Source organism: Lygodium microphyllum, chromosome 7, assembly GCF_053477565.2.
Source record: "Lygodium microphyllum isolate KBCC chromosome 7, Lygodium_microphyllum_v1.1.10, whole genome shotgun sequence".
Taxonomy (NCBI): domain Eukaryota; kingdom Viridiplantae; phylum Streptophyta; class Polypodiopsida; order Schizaeales; family Lygodiaceae; genus Lygodium; species Lygodium microphyllum.
In genome coordinates, this window is record NC_141141.1 from 7,065,851 (window position 1) to 7,085,890 (window position 20,040).

The following is a 20,040-nucleotide window of genomic DNA, read 5'->3' on the forward strand; positions in this document are numbered from 1 at the left end:
TAGAGATAGGTCATGTTGATGTCTGCCAAACACACATATATGATATAATGGACCTTGAGGGAGGCTCTAAGCTCTCTACATGCATCAACATCATATGATAAATCAAATCCCGGAGCTGGTTTGACTTTCAGTCCATGGTGGGAGGTTTAGATAGCAAGCAGTATTTGCTTCTAGTCAATTCCTACATGGGTGTCATGACACCTTGGCAGTCTAGCTGAAGCAGAGTCCATGGTCGGTGTGCTTTCAGTATGGCTGTTCACGACAAACATAGAGATCAGGCTATGTCCATTTTCTATAATCAAGGTTCGAGTATGATCAATTTCAACTTGGTGCCTCTTTAGATATCTCCTAGATTGGGAGTCATGACCCAGAACTAGAGACTTGGAGTATTTTTTATGATGCTTGTACATTCAGGTACTTCAAGCATCACTTGTCATTGTTGTATGCTTTATCGGTACTTGGGAGGCCCATTTAAAGCTGCTCATTGGTCTCGGTTCTAATCCTCAATCATATCTATACTCCACTCCTCCATTCTTGTTGTATCAAATCACATCTAGTTGGAGAGAGGGAGATAGGAGCTCTTCTAGTCATTACACATGCTGTTCACTAGTGTGGTTTGTGCAGTACATCTCATGTATTGTGTTATGGATTCCACTACCATTCATTCACTGTTTTAGTGTGCTATCTCTTTCACTGCTCATTCTTCTCAGTGCTCAATGATTGTGATTCTTCCGCTTCCATTGTTCATTTTCACAACTTCTTATGTATGAAGTGGAACCAAAAATTATAAACAGTTCTATTGAACTTGATTTAGCACATCAAGCTGGCAGAAATAATAATGAACATTCTATACAATCTCATGTATTGTGTTATGGATTCCACTACCATTCATTCACTGTTTTAGTGTGCTATCTCTTTCACTGCTCATTCTTCTCAGTGCTCAATGATTGTGATTCTTCCGCTTCCATTGTTCATTTTCACAACTTCTTATGTATGAAGTGGAACCAAAAATTATAAACAGTTCTATTGAACTTGATTTAGCACATCAAGCTGGCAGAAATAATAATGAACATTCTATACAATCCATGAGATTGCCTTGGTTGGAGGAATTTTTTCAAGAGTAAGAGAAAATACTTCCAAAAATAATGAATGATGGTTGGCAGCTAACAAATCCTTGTATTTGCCCTACATTAAGCAACAATACCTACAGATTGTCTGCACATTAATATATCTGACCTCTTGGCGAAAGCGATCGGCTGTGTGAGCATTCCTTGCAAGAATAAGCAGACCAGACACCAGGCGATCAAGGCGATGGATTGCTAACATCACTGTTAAAGGATACTACAAAATATATTCATGGCATTCCAGCAAAAACTTAATCATGTGAGCACTGGTATGACAGCTTCTAAAGACTAACTAAACATTAACAAGATTTTTAGATCTTTCCTGGAAAGGATACATGGATAGCTACACAGATTCCCCATGAGCAGAAATGCAGGATACGATAAAGAAGTCCAAGCTGATGCTCCGCCTGTAAAATTCCAAGGACGGTGTTCTTCCGATATTGTCCACAAGCATGAACCTGCAAGGCAGGTATTTGTGGGCTTTAGATCATCAGATATTTGAGAAGCTAATGCAAACACAATACTCAGAACTTCAACCCTATTGAACATTGGAGACCAATCTATGACCCATAACAGGCATTGGTAGTGACTACCAGTTCCTTTATGCAATCCAAAGTCAGGACTATTATTTGAGTAAATGCAATGAGCTCATTTGACTGAGCCACGTGGACCTTTTGTACACAAGAGATTTACATGAATAACACAAAGATGAACTTTAAGAACATTGACAAACCAAGGGTAATATAGGTTTAAAGGAGAAGTACCTGACATTAGCATTAATTGTTAGCCTTTCATGCATACCAAAATCAATATTATTATTTGATTGATGAAAAGGCAATGCAGTTAGCTTATTAAAATGAGCCACAAGCAACTTCTTTTGCACATGAGAAACCTACATGAATAAACACACATCAAACAATGTTAACAAACCAAGAACATGGGATTCTGGCACCTTTTTTCACCTAAATCCTCATATGGTGAGAACTATAGCCGATCTGATCAATTATTCACTCAACCATCATATCTATGATGTACTTAGCCACTGTTTACAATGCTTTTCTTGGTACTATGTATTTGCGGGTGGGGCAGAGGGCTTACAAAGAAGGCCTTATGAAGAGCAACTAAGCACATCATAAATACACTGCTTGCGTGAACAACCAATTTGGCAGGTTACGAGTGCCAAATCATACAAGGGAGTAGGTGAAACAACATGCCAAAATCCCATGTGCACATGAAATCATCTCTCCACCTCCTCATCCTCTCAAAACCATCTTGCAGCTTCTCCTATCTACAAACAGTGTAGATGATCTCTGTCCAAATGCTGCAAAGGGTCTCTATGATGGAAAAATCTTGGAGATCAATAGCATGGTTAAACCATGCACTCCAGATATACAAAGCAATAATACTAGCAATTAGCTCCTCATTTTGACATTGTCACCAAGTCCACTTTGCCTGCGAGTAATCATCCTACTCAAATGCTAGACAATGATGAGAAAAGAGTGGCTCCTTTGAAAATCCAAGCATCCACATGTTGGGCCTCTTTCTATAACCCAAGCTATTTCCCCCCAAATCACAACAATAGTCTTTGTTGAGCCATGAAAGGCCTTATAAAGAGCAACTAAGCACCCCACAAATACGATGCTTGTGTGAACCGATTTGGTGGGCCATAATGCCATATGGTATGAGGGACTAGGTGAAACAACGTGTGAAAATCCCATGTTCACATGAAAGCATCTCTCCTCCTTATTCTCTTAGGACCACCCTGTAGCTTCTCCCGTCTCCTACAAAGAATATAGATGATCTCTATCCAATGCTAGAAAGAGCCTATACAATGGAAAAATCTTGGATGTTAATAGCATGGTTACAGCTCACACTCTAAATGTACCAAACAACGATACTACCAATCAGCTCCTCTTTGTGACAATGTCCCTAGGTCCACTATGCCTTCAAGTAATCATCCTACTCGAATGTTGGCCAATAATGAGGGTCCCTCTAAAAATCCTCATATCTGCATATTGGCCCTCTATCCATGGCCCAAGCTATTGCCTCCTAGGTCACACCAATAGTCTCTATTGAGCCATGAAAGGCCATCCAAGGGCTCTCCTCCACACCCAAGCTTTGGGACAATCCAATAGATATTGCCTCTAAGTCTCCTCTAATTCACCATATCTCGCGAGTGGGGCCATACCATGACCGCGAGCCATGTACCAACTACCAAACTCCTATAAGCTGCTGCCCTCCATTCAGCCCAATCTCGTTTTTGCACATTCCAAGCCCTCTAGCTTCACTACCCACACCGTGTTTCCGGAAGACATCTCAATTGAAGCTGCACATTGCTGTCCACATCCATTAGGTGTCTGTTTCCAGCCTCCCGCACGGGTTTTTTACCCTACTTGCTGCTGACAGCCGTTAGCTCTCACCCAGGAAGGCTGAATTCAGCCTGGTGGCCTACTGTTCACAGGCTGCATTGTGTTAGAATTTGCCAATTCTATGGGCAGTGCCGAATGTTTTATTCTTTAGTTCTTTTTAGTTCTTAGTGTGAACACAACTAAAGTTGTAAGTTGTGTCACCACTCTTAGAGTTAAGAGTTAGAGTCAATTAACTCTAGTTGAGTTAGGGCTAGGTCTATCTTATACCTATCTTGTACCTTTCATCCTTATTTTTTCCGTTCAGCAAGTACATTCTACTCTTTTGCTATAGCACACTCTCATTGCCTCTCTCTTCTCTCCTCCATAGCTAGTTGTCATTTTCCAACATTTGGTATCAAAGAAAGGTTCTATGCGCAAATTCAGTTCAGCCACCGTCAACCAGAGCCACCCCACCTAAGGTCCTGTTGCTGTCATCTAGCTCTCTGCCAAAGGAAGAGAAGGACGAGTTGCTGCTGTTTTCAACCTGCACGCAGCCCTACACACAGTCCCATAGGTAGCCCACACGCAGACTGAGGAGCTATTGTTTTGGAGGAGCTGCTGCTGTTTTCAACTCTACCCCTTACTTTGTCACCTTTGCCCGTCATATTCTCAGTCCTGCTACCTGCGATTTTCTGCAAAGCCTAAAAAGTGCAAAAACCCTAATTTTCAGATTTGGGGTTTTATCAAAATTTCTGCAATTTCCCATTCATTTTGGCTATCTCTTTCCAAATCTCAGCTTGTGCCGCCCAAAATTTGTAGCTTTCATCAAATTTCACTCCCAAAGTTCAAATTGACAACCAATTCGAAGAAATTTCACAATTTCTTCAACATTCCCACCAAAAATTTTGGGGCTTTTGCTAAATTTCCAATCCCACATGCGAATGTTCATTGGAAATGCCAACATTGCACAATTTCATCGACATTATGCAAGAAATTTGAAGCTCTTTGTCCTAGAGGCTTTGGCATGCATCAAGAGGCAAATTCCAACTATTGTTTGCTGTTGGAACGCACCTCGAGGTGACATTACTACAAAAATTCAAGCTATAAGGTACAAATTTCTTCGGTTTCTTTAAATTTTTAGGAAGAAATTTGGAGCTTTTGTCCGACACACATTTCAAGGTAGCAAACAAGGTGTATGGCAACATTTAATTGCTGTTACAATTAGATTGAGCAAAAAAATTTGAGAAATTTTGGTAAATTTTGGTAAGAATCAACATTAAGTTGCTATAATTTGTACTTTTGAGGACGCACCGTATGAGGTAGGTATGGTACAATAGTGCATTGCTGTTATTTCTTGGCTAAGTGCCAATTTGGGTCAAATTGGACACACTTTAGCATTTGTGTGCAGTTTGATACTTGTTGCATAATCTGGAGGGGATTTTTGGTACTTTGAGGATTACAATCTATACTTCAACAAAAAAGTTTTTGGCTACAGATTTTTGTCCATTACTAACAACATGGCATGTTAGGGGACTAATGATTAGAGTAACATCCTTGGTATCCTCACTCAGAAGGACAAACTTGATGGATCAAACTACCCATTGTAGAGTTTTATGGTCCGCAACCTTCTTGTAGAGCGAAGGACTTGTGGGACTATGTTGCAGGTGATTTGCAGTGATCAAGAGGTCTTCTATCTCAAACGTCTCAGCGTAACGCTAGAGGACAGGCTACTAGTGATGCTACCCCTCCTTCCCCTCCTACCAAGAATCAGAGGAGATGGGACTCAAAAGATGCACAAGCACTTTCTTTGATTGCCTTGTTAGTGAAAAGATCGATCATTCCACATATCCGGTCTTGTAAACCTCAAAATCAGCATGGGATATACTTGAGTGTATATTTGCAGCACATAACGAGGCCAGAATATCTTATCTCCGTAAAGAGTTGGCCAATGTGAACATGGATGAGGATAATAGCATGACAAATCACCTTTCTCACATACAAGATTTGCGCAAGCAGTTGCTCAATGTGGATGAAATCATTCACGATACTGAATTGGTAAACATCACACTCAACTCTCTTCCAGAGTCGTATCTTGGTTTCCACACCTCTTTGATGTTGTCTGTGAGGGAAGAGCAGCAACCCCTTACATTTGTGGAGTTGGAATTCCTCTTGTTGCAAGAGGAATAGACTTGGAAGAATGGCATTGAGTTTAGAAGATATGGCTATGCTTTCCAAGTTCAAAGGCAAAGGACAAGTCAAGCAAAATGTAAAAAATCAGCAAAAGGGTGATGCTAGATAGCCATCAAATAAGGCTATCCAAGACATAGAAAAGTCTAAAAAGAAGGGGAAATGTCATTATTGCAAGAAGCCAAGTCACTATATTGATAAATGTCGTAAGAAATTCGCCAAAGAGGAGAAAAAAGAACTCTGATTTGGTTGTCTAAAAGAGACACCGGCCAGCAAATCTATTGATGATGATACTTCAACCAACTTTGTAGAGGAAGACTATGCATTTCTAACTTGCATTTATGCTTTTTCAATGGTTGATTCAGCATTTAATGCCGCTAAAACGCAGCAAACATTGTATTTTGACAATGGAGCTTTAAAGCACATCACTTCTAGGAAGTGTCTATTTTCCTCTTTGCATTCAAACCATGCTTGGAAGCATGTTACATGTGCGAACAACAGTAGTTACAATGTTTGTGGCATTGGAACAGTCACTATTACTACTACAAATGGTTCTGACTTCATACTTCTAGATGTCTTATTTGTGCCTAGCATTACAAAGAGCTTATTGTCTATCCCTGCTTTTAACAAGCATGGCTTTCAAGTCATCTTTGAGGATGACAAATGCATTGTCAAAGACAGGGAGAGGGAGACAGATTATGCACTCAAGCTGTTTAGGACCCTGTATAAGGGTTTGTTTTTATTGGATACCTATTATGCACGGTCTCATGATGCTCTAGCAATCACTACTCCATTGCCCACTATGTAAAATGTGAAGCTATGGCATGCCTACTATGGACATATGAGTTTTGGGAGTTTGATGACCCTTCAGAGGTGTCATATTGTAGATGCATTGCCTCCAATGACAACTCCACCTCCTCATGCATGCAAGGGATGTATTCTGGGCAAGATGCACAAATTTGCCTTCAAAAAGGATGATGCAATGTGTGTTCCATAAATTGCAGCTTATTCACACTGATGTTTGTGGGCCCATGAGGACACACGTACACTTGGAGGTGATCTTTACTTTGTTACATTTATTGATGACCACTCTCGGTATACATGGGTGTATGGGCTGAAAGCAAAATCTGATGTGTTTATACATATTAAACATCTTGTTGCAAAGCTTGAGGCTGAAATGTTCACTAAGGCATTACCTCGTGAGAAGTTTGAGGCTTTTCACAAGTCCTTAAACTTGCACCTTTTATCTCTCTTGTCTCAATTGTGAACCCTAAACCATGTTGTTGCTAAAACCTTGATTTTTGCACAATCTTCTCTGATTTTCCAACAGGTGCACCTATGTATCCACACCAAGTTGCACCTTTTGGACTTGTTCTCCACACCAATCTACAAGGTAGGAATAGCAAATTCCATGGCCATGACTGCTCTATACCAAAAGCCAACTAAAATGGTTTGGGCCCATTTCCTACAATGTAGGATGTATAGAAGTACTGGTCAAATCTTGCATGACTTCTCCAAGGAGCTCTGCAACCCTGATTTGCTTACTTCCTCAACTAGATAGCTGCAACCATGGTCACTTGGTTACCTATAAAGAGGAGTACAAGGGAACGACCTCCACACATTTGGGGAAGTAATCCATGTACCAACGTGCATTAAAGCCAATTTGAAGCCCCAATTCATGGACTCCAGGGGCATGGTGCCCTAAAGGGATATTTTGTACAATACAGTTATCCTAGCCTCTCACATACATCACATGTTTTCTGTAAACTATTACATCCTGTTGCAAATTTGGCCACCATAATCCTGCTTGTAACATTTTTCTACCTCTGATTTCTCCTCCAAAGTGTTGGGTCTAAAGGCCCTTACACTACTCCTATGTATATATTCATTTACACATGTAATCACACCCTTGCGGGTGTAAGTGTACCGTACCCTATGTATAGATACATTCTTTTCTTCTTTATGTGTACCACACTAGTACACACCCATCTCTTGACTCTCGACTCTCTCTCTACATTGCACTGCTGAATACACCTCGATTGGCGTACACACTACTTGAGTGCTTTCTCTCACACCCTTCAAATAGGTATCAAAGCTCCGGCAAGAGTGTGCGCACTCCTTGAGGACTGGATAGGTCAATCTCTGCGTGTGAGTGTGAGCCAACAGGCAATCGAGCTCAATCACTGATGGGTCTGACTAGACCGCAGCTAACATAGCTAGTGTGAGTCACAAGACGTGTCTTTTGACTAGGCAACAACATTGAAGACTAGGCGCAATCATGATACGCAAGTGAGGCAGGCAACAGCTATCGAGAGCAGTCGACAAGCACAAACAGCAACGAGCGGCACGTCAATGGACACAACCAACGACGCAGTCCCAATAGGCGACGAGCGGCAAGCAACACATCACAGGTCAACGGCTGGGCCGTTCGACATTTCTTTTTAATCTTTTTGACATTTTGTAATACTTTCAGCAACCTGTTCATTAACGGGGGTTCACGCGCGCAAGCAAGGGCTCAAATCTGTGCAAATTTATACCTCAAAATTTGGGGCTTTTCCCAAATTTGATGTTGCTAATGCAGAACAGTTCTGATCCAAAAATAGAAAACATTGTGTGCATTCGCTTCAAAATTTTGGGGCTTTTTTTTATACAAGTGAAATTTTGCTCAGTTGAGCCAATTTCACTATGATTTGTGCACATTTGGACCACGAAATTTGGGGGTTTTGCAGAATTTGTGAAATTTCTGAAATATTTGCCCGGATTTGATACTTAGGATGATGAATTAATGCAATTTGGGCAGATTTATTGCAAAATTTTTGGGGGCATTTCCCATCGGTGATGCATTTTGACCCAATTTTTACTTTGACAGTGAAATCATAGTAGATTCAGTGCTAAGTGGGAGAAATTTGGACTTGGGATGTATCAAATGTTGTAAAAGGGCAGCTTCCCTTGGTACATGTATTGCTGAATGCTCATTATGCAGTGAAAGAGTGGTACATACAGCACTTGGGTTATTGCATTTGAGCATTATGGTGATGTATTATTGAAGTGGGAGCTGTCATTTATGCGTATGTATCAGATTTGATTCATGTACATGCTGTAATCAGCTCTTGGGACTGAAATTGCAGCAAAATATCTACTTTTTGGATACTTTTCGAAGTATAAGTGTGTGTACTTGCTGTTATATTCAGCAACCTTGCCATTGGCTGAAAGTATTCAGCATTTAAATGCAGTCTTTTATTGCTGAAGATGGCTGGCAGTGCATTTACATCTAGCACAAAGAATCTTTCTAAGATTCCTAAATTTGATGGCAATGGCTTTGATCTTTGGAAAGATCATATGTAGGGTATACTTTTTTCAAAGATTGTGATGATGCTTTGGCAAAACATAAACCTATTGCTTTGCCAAATGAGGATTCGGCTAAAATGAATTAAAAATCCATTACTTACATTAAAATGGCCATCACAGATGATATCTTGGTTCATATCAAGGAACTTACCACTGCTTATGCAGTTTGGGAGAAACTCAAGGCTATGTATGAGAATACGACTATCAATCTCAGGTACATCTCATGCAAAAGTTAGTCAACTTAAAGCTTAATGAGTCTAAGACCGCCTCAAAGCATTTAAATGCTTTTAGAAGAAGAGCTATACATGAAACAGCTAGAAGGCTTTATTATGCCAGGAAAGGAGCACTTGGTGTGTAGGCTTAAGAGAAGCTTGTATGGTTTAAAACACGCTTCTAAACAGTAGTATAAAAAGTTTGATACCTTCATGCTCTCACATGGATTTAAAAGAAGCAATGCAAATCACTGCTTATATATAAAAAAGGCTATGATGGAAGCCTTATAATACTTGTGCTTTATGTGGATGATATGCTTATTGTTGGTAAGCATAAAAGCCAAGTTAATGCACTGAAAAGACAGTTGAATTCAGCCTTTTCCATGAAGGACTTGGGTGCAACTGAACACATTTTGGGCATGCGTGTGACAAGAGATAGAGAGTAGCAGCTCTTATTTCTCTCATAAGAAACTTAAGCTTAGCAAAGCAAATTGCCCAAAAGATGATAACTAGTGGGTCACTCATATATGCTATGGTTGCCACTAGACCTGACATTGCTCATACAGTGGGAGTTGTGAGCAGGTTTACGTCAAATCCTGGCAAAGCACATTGGAAAGAAGTGAAATGCATCTTCCGGTACCTCAAGGGCACACAAAGAAGATGTATTTGCTGTGGAAAGGGTATGTTAGATATGCAGGGATATTGTGATGCAAACATGGCAAGTGACTTGGATACTCACAAGTCTACTAGCGGGTACATATTTACCTTGACCGGTGGGGCAGTTTCTTGGTGCTGTAGATTGCAAAAGATAGTAGCACTTTCTACCACTGAGGCTAAATATATTTCAGCCACTGAAGCTTTGAAAGAAACATATTGATGTGCAGTATCACTTTATCAGACAGGGTCTAGATGATGGTCTAGTCACACTAACTACGATCAAAACACTGAATAACCCTGCAGATGTTCTCACTAAAAGTCTTGCAAAGGCTCAACATGAGCACTGCATTCAGCTAGTGGGAGTTGGTTAAAGGCTCGCTTAGGACCTTTAAGTGGGAGGTTGTTGGGTGTAAAGGCCCTTACACTACTCTCATGTATATATTCATTTACACATGTGAACACACCCTTGTGGGTGTAAGTATACCATACCCTAAGTATAAATACATTCTTTTATTCTTTGTGTGTACCACACCGGTACACAGCCATCTCTCGACTCTCCGCTCTCTCTCTGCACTGCACTGCTGAATACACATCATTTGACCCGCACTCTACCCGAGTGCTTCCTCTCGCACCCTTCACAAAGTGGGGCACCAAAAATGCCTTGGTGTCATAGTTGTTGGAAAGAGAGAAACAGGCTAGAAGGAAAACAGGGAGGCTAACAGGAGCAAATTTGGTTTTCAGGGTCTGGGATCACTATGCCTGGTGTGTGTCCAAGAGTGCGACATCCTTTAACACATCTCCAAAATATTTCGTCAGTCCCAATTTTGTAAAACTGTCCCGCTGTGACTCTGAAAGTTCTATTGCAGAACACTAATCTACTCATTGTTCACTTCTGATGCAAACTGTTCTGTGAGGAACAAGAGGATGTCATCATACCAGATAATGGGGCCAGATCCACAGAGCCCACTAGTTGCCATGACCCATCAGAGAATCAAGGCCAAACCAGAGAATTTCTCAGCACACCACAGGTGATACCAGACATACATCCTGGGATCACAAATCATTAGGATCAGCAGCTGCAGAGGTTCAGACAACCTTCCAGCATAGTCCCTCAGCACAACAGTTGCAGATCCAGGCCACCTACCAGACGCTACTTCCTTTTGGTTCATATGTCTGCAAAGCCCTGGGTTCCACCTGCTAGAGACAAGGCAGTTTTGGTAAAAGAATTTGTTTCACTTCTTTTACCATTGTTACAAACCAGATATGATGCCAGTTGTAATTAGTTGACTCATATGAAGTTTGCTTTCTTTCTTGAATTGGTCTATAATACAACCTTCTTATTCCTCTTTAAAAACAAAAAAAAAGATGCTCCTCCAGTTCCGAACAGCTATCTTTATGAAACATTAATCAATTGCAAAAGCAACCCATATGAGTCCTTCACCAAACAGCTGCACTTTCTACATAAATAGCTCTGAGGAGGGCACAAGATAAAAAGAGTATGAAAAATGCTGACAAGATGACAAACCTTCAGAAATAACTTTGCAAACAAATCAGAGAATGTCAGAAGACCAGAATTGCAGTGCTTAGCTTATGTTTCCAAGCATAGCTGATGTATTGGTACTCACAGGGACAGAAGGCGGTTTGCAGACAGTCACCACATCTGATCCCAACTCTAGAATGTCCACTGAGCCAGCAGTCACAGGTGGCTCATGCCTGGAATCAATAAAGCAGATTGAGGATATGGCATGCTAAGAAACAGTTGATTTCTGTACAAGCAGCATTCACATGTCCATAACAATGAAGAAATACCACATTTTCTTCATAATCTGTGCTTGCCTACCTGGTAAACTCCTCTATTATGATGCTTATAAGTTATCATTACCTCATGGACTTATTCATTTTCCAGTTCAATTAATGAGAGAAAAGTTGATGATACTGTGTTGATGAAGGAGGCTCTTAAGTTTGTGATTCCCACACTGGGGTTATGATCTGTTACAAGTATCAACTGAAGTGCAATGAACTTGGAAGAATTACTAGCGAGTTGCCCAAGCCTAGTTTCATACAGCAGAAGTTCAAAAGAAAATTGGGACATTAACATATTGGCACAGAAAAAAGCATCCCTACCAAGGATAGAGGACAGATACAAAGAATGAAAGCACCTACAACACACAGCCAACAAAAAAGAAGATTCTCTTTCAATTGCTACAAAAAGTAACTGCAGCATTAATTTAGCGCTGCACTTCAGGCCCTATGGATTAGGCCTCCAGGCTACACTCAAATGGTGGGTAAATAGTGGAGCGGATGCACACATGCTTTGCACATGGAGCCACATTGGGCAGCCTGGTTACCTGATTCCAGTGACCATCCTTACATCTATGTTTTCAAAAATGAAGAAGATTATGAGAAAATGGGGTCCATCCTTACATCTATGTTTTCCAAAAACGCATCTCAAGATGCTTGCTGCAGTAAAACAGGTACTGTTTATACATATTGAGCAAGCATAAAATACATTCTGGTTGTTACCAAATTCTATGTCCGTAAGTAACATGCATAATCTATGCAAATCCATCTTATGTTACTTCATCAATAGTCAAGTAAGCAGTTTCTCTTCAAAATTAGAACAACAGTTTAACAACCACACGTGTTAGCACAAAAAGAGACTGAATTGAGCAATTCATCCTTTTTACCTATGGACAAAGTGACTTAGTGTTTCTGATTTCCGTACTGTGTACGTATTTTCCACCACTTTCCCATTCACAAGTATTCGACCTGAATCAACTGCCTCAATCTGAATTCAATTATCATATACAAGAAATTTACAAAACCAGACTACATAAAATGGGTTTATTTTCTAGGAGCAGCAACAAATATCAGACTTTCGCCAAGAACAAGCATAGGAAATTAACAAATATCAGACTTTCGCCAAGAACAAGCATAGGAAATTAATTGAATATTTTGAGATCTACCTGCAACAGAGCCTAGCTAAAAGCATCCTGCAATGTTCCTACAGAAACCCCACAGAAACAAGTCTATGTATGCCGGAACAAACATCTTCATCCAAATGACAAATATTGAGTATTCTAATTAACGAACTATGAATAGGTGGTTTTGGCTATGAAGTAGTTTTCCTAATGTAACAAGAACTCACCAACTAGTCACAACACCAAGTAGGCCATTAAAGATTGAAAAACAGCTGAGTGTTCATTCCCTCAAAGGAAGCACATACCCCCCCTCCCTTTCACACATGTCGCATAAAAATACCTGCTTCCGTAATCAACTCCTCTATGCATACAAATAAATCAACTTCCCTAAGGATCTCTTTCATCACTGCACAAAAATACTTACACCATTAATCAATCGTTCTATACATACAGATGAACAACCTCCCTAATTATCTCTTCCATCGTCTATTGATTGTTTCATATTGAGTTCTATATATTACAATATGGGCAAACAATACTCCAAGTTTCACCTTTGAACTACACAGTTTGACACATAAAAACTACGAAGAACATTACTCCACAATTTAACCTTCGTGATGTGCAGTTTAACCCAATCTAACTACCAAGAGGAGTAAAGGACGGAGGATACATAGTACTGACGGGGTCTCTGCCTAAACTCGTTTGCAAAAAGATCAACAATGGTCTTCATATCCCATCTCTGTTTCACCTGCATATAGTGTAAACACACGTAGTAATAAGCTTAGATGACAAACTGGGCTCTGCTTGCAAGCTAAGACTGTTGAAGCATTAAAACAACAGGAAGCCTTTACGCATTAGTACACAGTTCTAAAAGTGACAACAAGAAATGAAAAACAAAACAGTGGGGAAAAGTTCTTGAAGCATAATCCCCTGCTACATGGCCTGCTGTCCAAAGCATGGACAATGTGTCACCTTTAACAGCATAAAATCCCCAAGTACAAGAAACAAACATAAACATAAGGACAAGATATCTCCCAGGCTGACCCCTCTTTGGACACTAGAGGTCATGTCAAGACCGCTCTAGCTTTGTCTTGACGATAGGCGATTGGAGTTGTCTTTTTGGGCCTCAACAATATTTTGGACCTGGAAAGGGGACATTGTGCAAAGAGTTCTTTCAAGCACATTGGGCCTCCAGAGGTAAGATTTTCCATAGGCAACAATACGCAATAGTGCACACTTGCCCAAAGGAGCTGATGGGGATAACCATACACTTCTAGATGCAGCTCTTTCAACAGAAGCAGATCCCTTCAAGATCATGCTGGTGCAGGCTGGAAGAATCTACTTTCCTTCGTCATTGAACCAATGGGCTTTTCAAATTGGCATCCTCCATGTGCTCCAAATTGCTTGAAAGCCACCATCTAAAGTAACTTTACCTTCTCCGTTAAGACAGCCTTTCAGCAGGGCTGATTCGTCTCCCTCCCAAGGGCAGACATAGATGCAACCATATAAAAGAGCTTGTAGCTATGTTTTTTGACATCTCTCACAAGATCTACTCTTGGACTCTAGACATAGGCAGCTCCATCCACACACCAGGATGGTCTAGGGCCTATTCCTCCATCATCTGGTGCATTCTCCGTCATCAACCTGATCCGGTACCCTCACTAACGCTTCAGACTGCATGCAAGGACTAATCAATCCATTTTGTATTCAGCATTCCATTGAATTTAATGCAGGTTTCTTCTTCCATTTGTCAAAATATGTGATGGTGCAAAGAGACATTAAGTTTTGCAAGAAAAACTGTGCGTGTATAACAAACACTAAGAGAGAAGAGAAACTCAAAAACACAAGAAGAACACAGTGATGATACACTGAATCATGCTATTGGAAGAAAAGCTGATACATGGGAGCCGAAGCTCAGAAGATGATTGCACTATCCTATCTAAATTAGGCGGTAGCACCTGTGGGAAATCTACACAATGAAGGGAGTGAAATGCAATCCTCCAAGCAGTGGGCCATCAAACTAATAACTAGAAGGTGAAGGGCAATTGTCGAGGGAGTGAATCGGAGTCCTCCAATGCCATCGGAGATAAGGAAGATGATCACCAGCTATTGAGGGAGCGACCGCAGTCTTCATATGCCAAGGAGTGGCCTGGACAACAAAACACAAATCCCAAATGCAAGTGAGCTGCCAAACGCAGATGATGACAGCCCAAAAGCTGACGCCAAGAGGAATAGGATGAGGCCAGATGATGGATAAGTCACCAGGCTGCAAAACGCAAATGCCTGGGGAGATGAGCTGCAAACGCAAAGCAAGAACAGCCCGAATGCTAACCATTGATGCCACGGATGGTCGCCAAGTGAAAGCAGCCTCATAGACAATCAAATGCAGAAAAGTGATGATGTCAGGAGAGAAAGAAGAGCTATCACTAGGGTGTGGGTGCTATCTCCAAGGTCAAGATAGTTGACGCAAGCTGCAAGAGGCGCCAGTCAGGAAAAAGGCCTCCAGAAAGCAAAGTGCTAATCTAGAGTGAACCTTGGACCTTAGTGGAAAAAGTTGGCGCCGATGCTGGAGAAGATGATGCCAAGTTAGGAGGGCTCCAAACGCAAGACCCAAGTGATGAAATAGGGCGCCCCAAGGAGAAAGGGAAGGGTGACCACGAGCTACGATGTCCTCCAGTAGGGGTATGGGCAGCAGTGGAGTGAAGAAGGAAGAGTGTCGAAGTGACGGAAGAAGAGGGGTAAAGAATAACTAAAGGAGGGTAAGAATGAATGGAGTGACGGCCTATTTATTGGTATAACCTGACTAGGGTGGCGCATCACTATGTAGGTGCCCACTAAAAAAGTGACAACAATGTGGACACCATCCCTTTTTGGGGCTATCAGTGCGAAACCCTAAATGAAGTGTGTAAACTAAAGAAGTGGTTTCTCAACACCATTCTTTGTGTTTATTTTAGTCTCTTTTCCCTTCTTTCCTCATAATTGTGTTCTTCCATTGCACACTCTCACATGGTATCATCGCCAAAAGAGAGGACCTAGAGGTTGTATGAAGAGGAGACCACACCCTACTTGCTGTTTTGTGCAGATTTGTCATGAAGAATGCAGATTTTTTGCACTGTTCCGGCCTTCTTCAACATGTACAGATCATCTACACCTTGTGTTACAATAGTGTAGCTGATTTCTCCTCGGTTCAGGCAGCTCAGACTCAAAACACAGAAGTTTGTTTTGTATGTTGCAAATTCTTTGAAGGAAGATGGATTTCCAACTCAATAGGTCCAATGACTCCAACACGAAAACCATCCAATCTTCTGAAGACCAATGTTACTGTCAATCAAAACACAAAGTCCGTCCCAATCATGAAGATTGTGAAGATTGATGTGAAGTAGACCGCACATCAAAGCACCGATCATCTAGAGATCATCACTTTGACAAATCCACAAGAACGGAGCACCCTTGTTCACCACTTCTTTATATGTTCCTAACAAGGCTCCTACTGAAGGACCCTGATTGGCCATTCCAGCATCCCCAATGCAAGTGCCTATTCTTCCTATGCTATTGGAGAAGGATCGACTTGATAGCACCAACTACTGCCTTTGGTCCTACAAAGTGGAGTGTATATTGGATACCTTTGATCTGTGGGCCTTTGTGACTACCCCAATACCTTGTCCAATGGAGGATCCTCGTATTGGTTCTACTATAGACTAGGCAGCTCTTTGGGATCAGCTCAGCTCTAGAGCCCACTCATTTCTCTTCAAGATTCAATGCTTGTTCAAGTTTGCAAGATCTAAACTGTTGCAAAGATTTGGACAAAGTTATCTTCTCTTTAGCACTTGAAGACCTTTACCCACCGCATCTTCATTGAGAGGAAGCTTTACGTGCTCTCTGTTGATGACCCTCCTTCTATTACGGATGCTCTTTGTTGACTCTCCTATTAAGGATTACATCACCAAAATGGAGGAGTTACAAGATCAACTCGCATACCTTGGCCAAATGATATCATCTAAGGTTATAGCAATGATTCTCATCACTTACCTTCCATCTCCAAAATATGATGTCTTCTACACCAATCTCCTCACCTCCAGAGTTCGAGAAACTATTCCATAAAAGAAGCTTGCTTCACTTATTCTGGAACAAGATGCACGACACAAGGAGATTGGAACGGATGCATCCAACTCCTCCAAAGCTTTTGCCACAGGTTCAAGAGGGGACAACAAGAAGCACAAGAGGGCCAAAAAAGGAGCAGTATGATACAAAGGACGACAAGAAAGGAAAGCCTAAATGCCCACACTGTGGGGAAGGCACCCATCCTATTGAGAAGTGTTGACAAAAGTACCCCCACTTGAAGCCTTGTGCCAACGATGGTAGCATGAATTCAAAGGCTACATCGGCCATGACTACCAAATATGTCTTTGTCCATTTGTTTGAGGTCAAGAACACGGCGCTTGATTCTTCCTTATCAGAGAAGCCATGGCTCATGGACAATGGTGCTTCATTCCATATGACCTACCATCAAGATTGGCTTCAAACCTCCATCTAGAGGGGGTACCATTGCCATTGGTGACAACTCTTCAACACCAATTCGAGGAGTGGAGACCATTCCCCTTTTATTGGATCGTCCAAAATCTTCTATCAAAGTACTTATTTTCCTAACTAGTGATTTAATCTTTTGTTTCTTCATGTTTTGGCATAGCTAGAGACCTGCATGGTTTTCACATGGGATGCATAGACAATGCATCCACTCGTGCTATGCTTTAGGCAAGTCCTCAAGAGGGTGGACTCTATAAGCTCATGGCCCTTGCTACACAATTTTCATTGGAGCTTGGGCTCCTTTAGCATGCCTATTATAGGCACCTAAATTTTGATTTTATTCAATAGGCATTGTGAAAGAAGATGGTGGAGCGACTTCCAAATTTTCAACCATCTCTACCTTATGCTCTAGTTGTATTCCGAGAAAATAGCATCAATAACCTCCAGGGAGTCAACCATACTACTTGAGTTGGTTCACACCGACATGTCCGGTCCTATGTGCATGGCCTCCCTCGTGGAGGCCAATTATCTAATACTTGTGGTTAATTACTTTTCCAAGTGCGTGTGGTTGTACTTCTTGTAGTACAAATTGGAGGCACGTTCAAACTTCTGTGAGACTAGAAGGTGTTTGATGAAAAGCAAACTTCTTTCAAAGTTTGAGGAGTACAAGCAACCACAACAGGGAAATTTCTTAGGATTTGAATGGAGTACTCCCATTCAAACACACCATCTGAGAGTGGTGTGGTGGAGCATGTGAATTGGACCATGATGGAGATGGCACATTCAATGTTGGAGCATCACAGACATTCTCATACCCTTTGGGATGATGTGGTCTCTACTATGGTTCATACCCACAAAAGGTCTATGACAACGGCCTTAAACGACATGACTCCATACCACACTTTCTTTGACAAGAAGTCTTCCATCTCACACTTTCGCATCTTTGGATGTGATGTATATGCATCACTGGCCTATACATCTACTATTCAGGATATCTTGGCCCTTTAAGCCCATCACCATTGGCATGTTTACCAAATGGACATGAAGTCTATCTTCTTGAATGGTGTCTTATAGGAGAAGATATATGTCGATCGGCCTCCAAGTTTCCATGTGCCTAGAAAAGAGGTCCATGTCTATCATTTGCAAAGGGCACTCTATGGCCTAACACAAGCTCCTGGGGCTTGGTACTAGCACACTGATGGATTCTTCCCTCAAAGAGTCTTCCAACAATCAAACCATGACCCCAGTTTTCACTATTAGTGTAGGATCAATGATGTGTCTTGGTCACCACAGACCCTAGCACTATCATGGATAGAAGACATTTCCCTTTGCCAAGAATCCAAAATAGTCTAAGTCTATGTGCAAGCTACAATTTGGATCGGGTTTGCTTGGCCAGCTTTAGCAATAAGTTTGCACAAGGTGGCCTAGGCGGTCCCTTAGTGGTTGTGATTTTGCATTTCATAAGCACCCCCTTTGTGTTGTGGTCATTGGAAAGAATACAAGTGGGTCCATCTCAAGGTTCACCTAGAGGAAAGGGTTTTGGATACTTAATTTCAGGGCAAGCCTCAAGTTATTAATCGATTTAAACACAAGAAAAAGACTTGAATGCTTATTCAAGTAAGACAAATCCAAATTCATACAAGCTTGTACACATTGGATAGCATGTATCTTCTTTCTTTGCCCACATCCTAATTCCCCTCCTTCGGATGCATTACTAGTTCTTGGCACACAGCTGCTAAATAGCCTAATCCACCACACGAGATCCCCTTGCAGATGCCACTAGATACAGGTGCCATGTTGGCTCATTGATCTAGTTCATTCATACAAGGCCAAACTTTCCTATATTGTGGCACTATTGTATTCTTCTATGAAGACTCCTTTGCAGACTTAGTAGAGAGCTACTTTGCATGTGTTGCACTATCTACAAGGGACCGAATCCTACAAGATCATGTATAGAAAAGGAGCCATTCTAGCTAGATGGAGTGACTTAGAGTGGTCTGGTGATGTCGACTCGCAACGCTCCACTACAAGTTTCTCCTTCTCCCTTGGATTGGGAACCATCTCCAAAAGTAGCAAGATTCAAGAAGCAACCTATTGTGGCGTTATCTTCTATGGAGGCTGAGTATCGTGTCCCCCCTCTCCTCCAGCTGCTCAATAGCCTAATCCACCACACGAGATCCCCTTGCAGATGCCACTAGATACAGGTGCCATGTTGGCTTATTGATCTAGTTCATTCATACAAGGCCAAACTTTCCTATATTGTGGCACTATTGTATTCTTCTATGAAGACTCCTTTGCAGACTCAGTAGAGAGCTACTTTGCATGTGTTGCACTATCTACAAGGGACCAAATCCTACAAGATCATGTATAGAAATGGAGCCATTCTAGCTAGATGGAGTGACTTAGAGTGGTCTGGTGATGTCGACTCTCAACGCTCCATACAAGTTTCTCCTTCTCCCTTGGATTGGGAACCATCTCCAAAAGTAGCAAGATTCAAGAAGCAACCTATTGTGGCGTTATCTTCTATGAAGGCTGAGTATCGTGTCCCCCCTCTCGTCTACTACACAACATGCAATTTGGCTTTGTTAGTCATTTCAAATGTTGGTGGATATTGACTTTCCACAAACAGGACCAACAAAGCTATATGTGGATAAGCAAAGTGCCCTGGCTCTAGCAAAGAAACCCATGTTTCATGCCATACAAAACACATAGAGGCTCA

At 41.4% G+C, this 20,040-nt stretch overlaps 1 protein-coding gene across 8 annotated transcripts in view; it reads right to left on the bottom strand.

Moving 5' to 3' along the window:
• Positions 1-20,040, bottom strand: part of LOC148033149 (RNA pseudouridine synthase 7-like) — a 141,429-nt gene that overhangs the window by 37,634 nt on the left and 83,755 nt on the right. For 5 of the 8 annotated variants that reach the window (XM_087680982.1, XM_087680983.1, XM_087680984.1 and 2 more), the window contains 5 exons: positions 13,468-13,545; positions 12,564-12,664; positions 11,502-11,589; positions 1,460-1,582; positions 1,237-1,319 (listed from right to left, as the gene is read on the bottom strand). In XM_087680982.1, coding sequence (XP_087537108.1) covers positions 1,237-1,319; positions 1,460-1,582; positions 11,502-11,589; positions 12,564-12,664; positions 13,468-13,545 — 473 coding nt within the window. The remainder of the gene's footprint in view (positions 1-1,236; positions 1,320-1,459; positions 1,583-11,501; positions 11,590-12,563; positions 12,665-13,467; positions 13,546-20,040) is intronic. The other 3 variants (XM_087680989.1, XM_087680988.1, XM_087680985.1) reach the window with 1 other exon arrangement.